This window comes from Planococcus citri, chromosome 3 (genome assembly GCF_950023065.1).
Source record: "Planococcus citri chromosome 3, ihPlaCitr1.1, whole genome shotgun sequence".
NCBI classification, from domain to species: domain Eukaryota; kingdom Metazoa; phylum Arthropoda; class Insecta; order Hemiptera; family Pseudococcidae; genus Planococcus; species Planococcus citri.
Window position 1 is genome coordinate 50,461,578 of NC_088679.1, and position 12,105 is coordinate 50,473,682.

Sequence of the window (12,105 nt, forward strand, 5' to 3'; positions counted from 1 at the left end):
TAATTTTGATCGCTTTTATTTCGATTCAATAAATAAGTAACAAATTCACAAGTTTGATTATCACAACACTTCAACAAGATTCAGTCTAAAATCATGTAAGTACTTTTTATAAGAGTAACATACGTGAAATTTTTATCGCTTATTTTACTTCCATACTCAACGATGCTCCATGATAAGGTCGCCGCTTTATAACCAAAGGATGAACCAAATGATCCTTGTACAAATATTCTTCCGCTTGAAAACCTATTTAAAAAATATATTATTAGGTACGTAGTTAAAAGTGAAAAAAATGAAAAAAGAAAAAAAATCAACTTTTCTTCGTTATGACTTATGAGAAAAACTTTATACCTGAACTAAATGCTATTATCTGTTACTATACTCACCAGTTGTAATACTGAATAAATATCCCATTATGACAGTTATCGAAGTACCAATCACCGAGTAATATAAATAGGTAACTTTATAAAAATAAGTCAACGCATGTCTGAAAAAAAAAATTATCTCAATAGCTTAGTTATGTACTAACAATATGACAGATTAAGCCATACAAAAAAAAAGTAGGCATAATAAACATGCGTACTCGGGCGAAATATCGTGAGATTGTGTGATTGATTCTTCGGTGCTAACGACGAAATTCTCAGTGATGCCCGACATCAGTTCGTTTGTATCGTTTGCGCGATGCAGCATGATTGCTTCACTAAAAGTGTAATTATTACACATAGCTGTTGAAGTTGGCAAATATTGATCTGCCATTCGTGGTAAACTCAAAGAACCTAGAATGACCCAAGTTACTACAGCACAACCAGCAATCATCCCTGCTAAAGCTCCCTTTTCAATGAATAATGCTAGAATATTAGTTTTCTCGGTATTATTATCATTCTCATGATTTTAAATGGTATCTCTCCGTTACCTTCCAATTGACGGACGGGAAGAAGACGGCAAGAATAAATACTCCGAGTAGAGGACCACTGGTTGCTGAAGTCATGATGATGAAGATTTCGATAATACCATTCAATTTAGCGATTCCAAAACTAACTCCCATCACGATTAATCCACATAAGGCACCTAGAACGTTTATTTTATTTTTATTTTCGTATCTTTCCAGCTTCTGAAACTTTTATGTTGGCACCTAAATATAGGTGAGTAAGAAGTACCTAGTCAAAATTTATATAAAAGTATGTGAGCATTGGGCTTACTTAGATGACCAAGCTCTCAAGTAAGGGAAACCTTCGATGTAGAATGAAGTTACAGAATATTTGTACTTTCAATGCGATTAATCTAGTTACCTAATATTTTGATGATTCTCACGGCCTTAACGTCGGAAACTTGTTTAAAATATTGGATATTCGCCAAAAAATCTTCCCATAGAACTGTAGCCAGCGAATTCAGATTAGAAACTACAGCACTAGAACAGACAGATACAGGAAATAATTACTCATTAAGGTATAAGTAAACACATTTTGCACACGTTGATGAACATTTTTTCGAAGTATTGATAATGGATTTTTTTAAAAAAAGAACCTACCTATTTTCTTCGTTTTAATTTCATTTTTTACCTTACATAAACAGAACTAGATATGTAGGTATGATGACAAAATTTGGCATAAATATTGCATCAAAAAAGTACCTAGTCGACTTTTTTTGAATTTTTGCACCTTCTGAAAGAAGAGTAGGCAAATTGTTGACCATGAATGACTGTAGAGTATGTGTACGAATATTCGTGAGGCAACCGCTGATCTTCATTTTTAATTTTAGGAGATCGTCGTCACCTCATCAGAGATTATCTTACGATGGGGAAATTTAAAAGTTTTATTACTTTTTACAGGGTGGGTATAAGTAACACCGAGTCTATTGATTTCTTTCTCAATTTCATACATCACTAATACCTTAATCAAAATTTCTAAATAAATCAATAATTCTCCATATTTTTACCTCAACGATCCATTGAACAACGTGCCCAAAATTACTCCTAAAAATCCAGGAATCATTGAAAATTTATCTTCTAGATAAAATGGAAAAATTTCATCGATATCGTTTATCAACTGTAGCTTCTTTGGATCACAATCTGCGTACGTTGCGAATATCACCATTCCAACGATCCAAGTTAGGCTCATCATAACAGCATTGAATGGTATTGAAAGTAGAAGAACTCTAAATAGGTAAACAAAAAATTTGAAAATCAAAGCATTAAGAAATTGAAATAAAATAAGTAACATGTAAATTAAGCACAGGAATTTAAAATCAAGATCCATGATCTTTGACTACATAGGCAGTAGTAGGGGGATACCTATACTCAATTATTTTTTTATTCTAATGCAATAGGTACCAGAAATTTATTTTACCTAACCATTGCCAGACATGTCCGAAAAGTTTAAATTTTTCTTGTTTTTTAACCTTGAAAAATTTTGTGACACTTCTTAATATTATCCTGCCTAACTTAACCTAGGAGACGTTTACTATAAGCTAATCGTGTTTGTTATTTGCTCAATTTTTCAAACATCACGAATTGTTTAAAAACGCGAAAAAAAAATAAATAAAAAAATCACAACAGTAATTGCGCGTTTATTTACCTATTTATTTTTTCAACTACTCGTGAAGACGTTTTTGTGTGAGAAATTCTAAAACGCTCTAGATGTTTGTTTCGACTTTCGAGGCATTTATTTACGAATTTTCCAATTCTGTACGTCCTATAAACTAACTTGACTGATCCTTAAGAGGTGGTCTGACAGTACTCGTATTTAGATTTATGAAATGTGTTGAGTGAGAGTTTCAAATTAATGAATAATTGTACCCTGACTCACCAGTACCCTCTCCTTGCAGTTCAAAAAGGTACTTGCCTCAGTGGCAAAAAGCAGAATATTCCACTTATGCTACGAATTATTACAGGGGTTTCATACTTTTTAAATTCGAAATCAATGTTAAAAAATGAAGGTCTTAGTAATTACATATTCAATTTGAAATAATGAAATCATTTCAAAGTTGTCATATCATTTTGAAAAATTACATTCTTCTTCCCTAATTAGCCAAGATGATGGGTCCAAGTTAACTTTTATTAATTCAACCCTATGTGAAAGATCATTCTCATTTAAAACAAATACTCGTAGCTCAATCTTCTCTGAATCAAAATCAAAACCAAAATGCAACGATACCTTCTGGCTTCTTTCCAGCTAAATAAAACAACAGTTTTTATAGGTACTAGAAAAATTATGGAAAATATAATCCTAAGAAAGGCTGTTTGTTGCGAGAAAAAAAATAGTCCTTTTTTTCAAGAAGAAGATATCATTTATGGGGCGAATTTTATAAAATTTAAAACTACCTATTGATCAATTATGCATCAATTTTTCTCAATTAAAACTGTAGAAAAATTTGGGCAAAGATCTGAATTCCTGCTGAAATTTTGTTTTGGTTCAGTTTCAGTGTTTCACCGAAACAAAGCAATGAAGGTCTACTTAATTTGAGCCTTTATAGCAGAAATGGGTCTAAGTGTTCACAATTTTTCTAGTGGTCATTTTTTTCAGCACGTGCCTAAATCCAAACACCTGCCTATCTCCATTAATCGAATCATCAACTAGTCATTACCAAGCAAATAGATACACCTTATGGCTATGTTTCAGAGCACCTTGTAAATTTATCTTAAAAAAAAAAAAACCGTACGAGTACCTATCTATGATTTAATTTCATAAATTGTTCATGTTTCTTATTCATTTTCCGCGAATCACGTTTTGATAGGTTTCAATAAAAATATTTTTATTATTTCAAGAGCATCGAACATTATTAGGTAATTTAAAAATCGACCTATTTACATTTTTTTCTCTCCGTGACTTTAGGTAAAACGCTTGATAACCTATGCAGTACGTCTACGTAGGTACCTATTAAATACGAATCGTAACATTGATATTTTTTACATTAGCTATTATGCAAAAAAGAAGATAGTCTATCCAGCGACGAGGATTCATTTTTACGATGTGTCATGAATTTAATTGTTCATAGGTTTTTTAACACACAACTCACCGCTTTACCTTTTCTTCCGTAGCCATGCTGATGTAACGTTGAACGTAATTTTGTTGACAACCGTACATCGATAATGAAATAAATAAGTGACCAATAAGGGCAGAAATGGTAGTTGCTCTCTTGGTTGGATCCAAATCGAAACTATAAGCAAATAATAATTAATTTTCTAAATTATCAGACAATTCCGCCAGTACCTCTGCCCAACACTTGTCGGTTAGGTAGGGATACTTTGTTATTTTCTAACGTAAGTATCTAGATAGGTATCTACTTGAAGTGTTGGGCCCTGGCAGGGGTGCCTACGCATTGAGAGAAGCGATCGATAATTTTTGAAAATAGAAATAAAAATTAACGCACTTGAAAAAATTCAATCTGTCTCTATCGTGAGCTGTTTTGATAATGTTTATCGGACCATTTTCTATCGATCCTTTGACGATTACCACCACACAACAAGTAAACATTAATATTCCTTGTATAACGTCACCCATCAATGCTGAACTGAAACCACCCTATAAGAAAACGAACGAAATCAAAATTAGAAAATCAACATTTACTTAGGTATTCTATAAAATAGGTACCTATAATTAATTAAAGGGTAGGTACTCACCGAAAATACGCAAAAAATGGCCGCTATTGTCATCACAGTAATGGAAGCATAGTACGGTACACCAATGACAGTTTTTATGGCAATACATGGCGTTAGAGTAGCTACCCCAAGAATAAGTAAAGTGCGAATAACATAAGTTGCGGAGGCCATACATCGAATCAGTTTCGATTTAAATCGTAGATCCAAATACTGTGAACAAATGTGAACACCTACCAATCAAATTTAATGCATGTAATCATTAAATTTATTTAGAAAAACATACACTCTTGCTCAGGTAAACATGAGTAAATATTTAGAATACCTACCTAAGTGATTTTACTGCATTTTTTTTTTTTTTTTTTTTTTTTTTTTAAGAGGAGACGTTGCGAATCAACACGTTGAAAGAGATGAGTAAATAATAGTACGAGTAGATCCTAACTGATGATTTTAACAGATGGAATCACTGAAATATTTTATTTTGAATTTTTGATAAATACATATAGGTACGTAATGTGCCGATGGTTTTAAATACCTACCAAGGTACAAAAAAAAAGGATAAGCGTGGCAAATTGCTTTTGGTGAACTTGATGCTACGATGCCATAAAATCACAATAAAAACGAAAAACATACTTATCAAAAAATACAAAGAATTGAAAAGAAAAATTTAGAGAAAAAGTAAAATGCAAAAAAATCTCTTCTCAAAGGAAAGTGAAAAAATTGATTTCAACATGAATGGATTCATATTAAGTAGCAAATGAATGAAAGAAACGACTTTTCTGGAATTTCCTTTTAAAAGTCGTAGCAAACTTTGTAAATACGATGTTTTTTCGTTTTTCATGTCTGACATAGGTAACATTGAAAAGTTGAAAGGTACGCAAATCTGGTAGAACAAAATAAGGTCACGCTAAATTTGGAATCGCCTATCCCAGTGCGAAAAATATTTCCATCTTAAAACTAAAACGCAATATCGTCTCCGTTTCTCGTTTCGCGTCTTTTTTATCTTTTTTTTTTTTTTGCATGAAATTTATTTTACAATAAAACAATACCGAAAAAGTTGTTTGGAGCACACTAAGAAAATTTTCAAATGAATACTTGATGCACAATATAGGTACAGCACATAAAAAAATAGTGAAAAGTGAAAACATTTCATTGTTCTGAACAAGTAAGTGCATATTTACTAAAAATGAGTGCATTTCGGGGCAGTTCAGGTCGCTGAATAGTGAATACGAATTCGAGATTTAAACGCCGAATTCCGGAGCGGATAGAGAATTGAATTATGTATTTGAAATTCAGTTTTTTGACAAGGTACATTTTTAATGATTTTAGAATTGTAAATTTTAAATTAAAATAGGTAAGGAATATTAATGATGTGATTAAATCGTGGTGTAAAGAGTAAAAATCGAGATAATTAGGCTTAATCAAAATAATGGTCGTGAAAAAAAATTTCGACCGAATTATAATCATCCCAAGGCGAGAAAACACAGTCGAAAAAACGCTTTTTTTGGTCATTTAGGAAGGTTTTACTGTTCAAGAAGCGTCAAAAATTGTAGCATTTAGTTTTAAAAAATGCTCCAAATGAAGCTAAAAGACGTGTGAAAATCAACTTATAGTATGTATGTATTTAAAAAAAAAAAAAAAATTAAATGAAGGGCTCTGAAATTATCTATTATAGGTAGCACTACAAAAACGAGACTACCAAAAAAAAAAAAAAAAAAAAAAAAAAATTGAAAAAGATCAACTTGAGCCGATTTGTCCATCTTGACCTGCTATAGCCTTTCCCAATTCCCATGCAATATTCACCAGCATAAAAAATCTAAAAAAGGTATTTTCACGCTTTCAACTCATAAATGATCTCATCTTCCAAAATTTTAGTAACGATCATAAAATGCTGTAACTATACTCGCTGAAAATGCCAACTGAAAAAAAGAGTGAAGATACTTCGTCTCGCACTGCTCTGCTCGCAATAGTTTCAATTTCAAGATGATCATGTTTTCGAAATTATTTTAAGAATGAAGAAAATTCCTACAACTTTTACAACTGCGAAATTATTTGCTACTTTGATTTAAAATTTTTGAAAAAATGTTATGGAAGGAATTTTCTATAGGTACCTACTTATTAGTTTGAAACGTATCATTTTCAAAATGGGCATACATGCTAGAGGGAAAAGAGCACCATCTCCTCTTAAATTGGGACCAATTTTTTTGAAAATATCAACATAATTCCATCACTCGCGATCCATAAAATCAAATAGCAGATATGTTTTTGACTGCGCTGAACATGAATAAGAACTCATTTTTCCGGCCAGATCTCTTTCAGGACTCTCTCCTTTTTCTGTTAGGGTGGAAACTAGAAAATATATACCTACTGACCAAATCATGCTGGATTCTGGATATAGAAGTTGGACACGTAATTTTTACTCTTTTACCTCTTTTTTTCGTTTGTTTTTCCAAGACAACTGCGTCTAGGTAGATACCTTAATTAATTTTGAAAACTGCATCACAGTTTTTAAATTTCTAAAGTACATAGGTTTAGGTACCTTAGTAATAATCATTAATTTAATTCTAAATTACTAGGTATAGCAAGTGAGTACTTTATACCAAGAAAAAGTAACTCTTTTACGCGATGGAAGAATCAAAACAATTATAGTCTCACTTTCAAATCACAATCCCTCATTTCTTTTATCTACTTACATAGGTATGTTGAATACCTACATATATGAGAAGTAATAATCTTTAGAATAAAAAAAAAAAATCAATGCACAATAAACGTCTAGTACCTACTTATGCTATAACGCATACACGGATTGAACTAGGTATTTTTACCTCATACACCGAAGTAATTCCAAGTCTTAAGTATACCGGTATGAAAATGAATATGACGAGAGGAAATGCCAGCAATATTCCGTACATAGTTTCCCATAATTCGCTACCTCTATAAACAAGTTCGGATGGATAACCTGGATGTGACAAAAAAAAAAAAAAAATCAGTAATGTAATAATGTATATAGGTATAGTGTAGAAGCATGCAGATATGTACCACAAAATTCGCCGAAATCATAAATAATATTACATCATCTTTTGCTTTTAAAATACATACTAAATAAGGCGACCATCTGATTTTTAAAACATGTGCTGTACCTTACTCAATGACACATGTGCAGCGAAAATTATTTATTTTCATCTTACCAACTATTGACTACCTAAATCTATGGATAATTTCTTATCTGTATGGGACTAACAGGAATAGGATTTGCATAGGGGCCAAGTGGAAGAGGAAGATACCGGGTCTTATATTGCTTCCTAAATCTTCTCAAATGGTTTTAAAAATTGTGAAAAAAAAGAAGCAAAGCTTTATATTCTCGTATATCAGTACCCAATTTTCTTAATTATGTAGGTAAAACCTACGTTTTTTTTTTAATCCCAGGCCAGCATACCTATCCAAAAAAGAATACGGTTACCTATTTGAATAAACATAATTATAGGTTTCCGACTGCTCGAGTTGTATGAATCTGCATCCCTTTTAATTACCTATTTTGATAAGTCGTCGAATGCTGAGTAAGCTAGAATCTATTTAAAAAGATACGCAATCAAAGTACATAGGTACCTATCTAGATAAATTCTCCTATACATTCGTGAATTTGGATCTTAGTCAGTTGAATTTGAATGTTGAACTATTACGTAAGTAGATATTTCGTGGGTACTTTTTTTTACGCAAATATGTGTTTCGAAATATGTACTTGACACTTTATGTCAATATAGGAGCCGAGAGCCAAACACAAACAGAAGACTATAGGTCATTCGAAAAGTCATTTACTTAAATCGCACAATATCGAACTCACTTATTCAACTATAAGTGATCGACTCAGTAATTTTAATACTCTGGATGTCTTTTCAATGGAGAATATAATCCGCAGATATGTAGGTATAGGCAATTAATAACTGCATGTTTATAGGTTAACGAGCTAGGAATTCTATCATTATAGGTACTTTACTGATTAAAACTACCTACAGAGACAACGACTGGGGGTACTCACCAAGGAATACTCGAACTCCTAAAAATCCTCTGGCTATTGACATGAGCATGGGCCAAGTAGACGACGCACTTTCGTTGGCCAGTACGTACTCATTTTTGGTTTTCTCCTTTGAATCTGATAAATTTTTATACACAGTTAGAGCGAACGAGATAATTATGATAAAGGCGAAAACCACGATATCGACTGTCACACTGTCCATTATCGCACCTCAACGTTGAAATTTTCGTACATTTGCGAACTTGAACGGCGACGAACACATGAGAAATGCTCAACTTCCGAATACTGTTGTTTTACTCGTTTGTTCAAGTCAAGGTTATCGCGATCGCAAAACAGTAGAGCGCGCTTTAGCTTTAAATTTAACGTCGATTTTCAACTTGCTATAGTTCTGCCGCGAAATTTTTTTGAAACCGACGCATGTTCGATGTACATGTAGGTACCTATTATTAAGTATCTCGTAAATTGGCCTAATCACGAGTAACCAAAACAATGCGAATTCATTGTGTTTTGTTTTTTTGCTTCGAATAAGTACCGACTATCCGACCATTTATTTCGCATGAATATTTTAATTGATAAGCGTTCCATATTCCTAAATTCCCCCTTTGACGTGTGTTGTGTTAGGTTAGACATAACGATTATCAGGCTGTATGCTCTACTCCAACTCCGAACACGTCTAGAGCACGAAATATACGCGAATAATGCGTCAGATCAAAGTGGAAATTTATTCTCTATGACGACGTATGTAACCCTGATCATCTAAATATTATTATTATTATTGTACCACATTATATATCGCGTATGATATCTGTAAAAAAAATTTTTTTTAATGAATTTTTTTTTTTCAATCAAATAACGGCGCCGAGTAAAGTAATGTAATTATACTCCTTCAAGGACGACGAGATTTCTATATTAATGAACTCTACTAGAAAACAAAGAGAACAAGTGGATGCATGTATGCGAAGTTATGCAAATTTTCAAGTTTCGAATACAGATACTTATGCATTAATAATTTTTCGATCTTCTATATTATTTGATTTCAAGTTCAGCGTTTTATTTTTCTTCCAAATTTATTAGTCATTTTGGCCACAAATGAAGAATATTCGTCGACACTACACGAATAATTGACAGTGGAGTGGAATATTTTCAGACGACTGTGGTAAGATAATAAGACCCTATTCACGCTTGAAGGGAAACAGCCTTTGTGACCAGTTGATAATGACATTTACCTGTTACGAACGAAAGCGTATAGGTACCTATGTGAAATGAAGATAACGATTTTACAGAACGCGTTATTTCCATTAGGTACCTATCAATTTTGCGAGTCTCTTAAAACCGTCGACCGTATCTTAAAACCTAAATGTGTGTTTCTGTGCTAATTAGGTAAATGCACAGAATTATCGAGTACCTACCTCCAAAAAAGTTTTGTGTTTTGAATAAACTTATTTCGATCGATCGCAGTGAATAACAATAAATGATAGCACATGATTGGTTGTTGGATCAGGGTGATAACATTCCATCAATCATATGCATCTTTGGGGTTACTATTCGATATTTTTGTGCACCTGTACGATGGGAATTACGTGTGCTGTGCTGTGCTATCACTCGAACAAAAAACGCGCATGTTTTTAACGCGATAAAAGTAGGTACGAGTGATTATGATCCATATTAAAGGTGTTTCGACTAACAAGGGAACCTCTTGAGGTGTCACACTCCGATTTGAACGGGACCGCAATTTTTGGAAAGAGCATAGTCTAAAACCCCCAAAATTTTCAGCTGCCCAAGTTCATCTTTCGATTTTGGACGAATTTTTGAAAATTCAAAATTGACTGTTTTTAGCGATCTATGTTTTTTTTTTTTTTTTTTTAAGTACGTACTTGATCAATAAAAATGGTCAAAATAAGTCCCAAAACTAATATTAATTACCCAAATCCAAATTTCACCATTTCCAGCCATTCTGGAGCCTCGAGCGCGATTTTTCAATTTCTCCAGAATTTTTAATTTGCTTCAGAAGGCGTGAATGTGCAGTTGAGCAGTTGAAAATCGAGTTATACAACTCGATCTGTTTAACGAGTTTATCCACATTTGAGCCGATTTTGAGAGTGAGACTTCAAGAGTGGTTTTCTGACCAGCTTTTTTCAAAATTAAAAAATCCAAAAAATCAAAAGATCACCGTTTGTGAGGAAGTTTTTGAAATTTGCGCGAATCGCTGTATTTCTTCAAGAACTAACCCCCGGAGCGCAAATTCTACCATTTCCAGCCGTTTTGAAGCGAGAGTGACACCTCAAAAAACCACTCTTGAAGTGTCACTCTCAAAATCGGATCAAATGTGGATAAACTCGTTAAACAGGAGTGTAATGCACAACTCGATTTTTAGCTGCCCAAATTCATATTCACGCCTTCTGGAGCAAATTCAAAATTCTGGAGAAATTGAAAAATCGCGCTGGAGGCTCCAGAATGGCTGGAAATGGTGAAATTTGGATTTGGGTAATTAATATTAGTTTTGGAACTTATTTTGATCATTTTTATTGATCAAGTATGTACGTATTTTTTAAAAAAAAGCATAAATCGCCAAAAACAGTCAATTTTGAATTTTCAAAAATTCGCCAAAAATCGAAAAATGAACTTGGGCAGCTGAAAATTTGGTTTTGGGGGGTTTAGACTATGCTCTTTCCAAAAATCGCGGTCCCGTTCAAATCGGAGTATGACACCTCAAAAGTCTCCCTTGTAAGTATATACAATTTATCTACCTATAGAAATGAGTTTTCAAAGTCGTTTCAATAAAAAATTCTTGTGAATAGTGAAGTTTGAACTGTTTACTAACTTTTTTCGCAGAAATGAAGCCGTTTTAGACATTTTTTATGATTTGAGTATCATTGAGATTTTTTGTTTCGATAAGAATGGCGGAAAATGGAATAATTTAAACATTAATTAATAGTTAGCGTTGATCACTCCTTTTATTTAAAAAAAAAATCGGTGGTAACAGCATTATTAATGCAAAATTGCATTATCAACTCGAAAATACCTAAAAGTATTTCGTGGCACAGAAAAGAATCATTTTCCACGAATGCTTATCTGCTCAGAGAAAATGTCATGAAAACGTTTTTCAGCATCAAGGTCCAAATATGTACTTTGAAACTGGAATTCTAGATCTTCTTTCGTAGGGGGTGCTGACACTTTGCCAGAAGGAGGCTTCGGTATAGGTATATTAGTACTTACATACCAGGAACGTAGAGAAAAACCATTTTGTGAGGGGAAAGGGAAGGGTTAAAAATCTCATAACGCCCAAACGACACATTTCGGAATTCTCATGTATTTGTGAATTCAGAATTTTGCATTTTCCATAAACATGCACCAGCTGATGACAAGGAGTGGTCTGTTCTATAATCAACCAAAAGTTATGCTCACTAGGTAAGTGAACAAAAAATTGTTCGATGGGTGGCCTACCTGGTGAACTAGAGGAATAATAAATTCGTTCGTACAC

At 33.0% G+C, this 12,105-nt stretch overlaps 1 protein-coding gene and 1 long non-coding RNA gene across 3 annotated transcripts; one reads left to right on the top strand and one right to left on the bottom strand.

Moving 5' to 3' along the window:
- LOC135839494 (sodium-coupled monocarboxylate transporter 2-like) lies at nucleotides 1-8,976 on the bottom strand. Of its 2 annotated transcripts, XM_065355549.1 has the most exons (11): nucleotides 8,628-8,976; nucleotides 7,417-7,550; nucleotides 4,616-4,804; nucleotides 4,366-4,517; nucleotides 4,012-4,152; nucleotides 1,933-2,151; nucleotides 1,287-1,405; nucleotides 911-1,065; nucleotides 581-828; nucleotides 384-484; nucleotides 1-243 (listed from the first exon to the last, which is right to left on the bottom strand). In XM_065355549.1, the coding sequence occupies exons 1-11, from the start codon at nucleotides 8,824-8,826 to the stop codon at nucleotides 140-142; spliced, it is 1,761 nt and encodes a 586-aa protein (XP_065211621.1). In that variant the 5' UTR covers nucleotides 8,827-8,976; the 3' UTR covers nucleotides 1-139. The 2 variants fall into 2 exon arrangements, with proteins under 2 accessions (XP_065211621.1, XP_065211622.1); XM_065355550.1 differs by lacking the exon at nucleotides 8,628-8,976 and having other exon boundaries at nucleotides 4,616-4,824; nucleotides 7,417-7,542.
- LOC135839497 (uncharacterized) lies at nucleotides 8,955-9,447 on the top strand. The gene is made up of 2 exons (XR_010557606.1): nucleotides 8,955-9,056; nucleotides 9,246-9,447. It is a non-coding gene; the product is annotated as an uncharacterized LOC135839497 (long non-coding RNA).
- The last annotated feature ends 2,658 nt before the right edge of the window (nucleotides 9,448-12,105 follow it).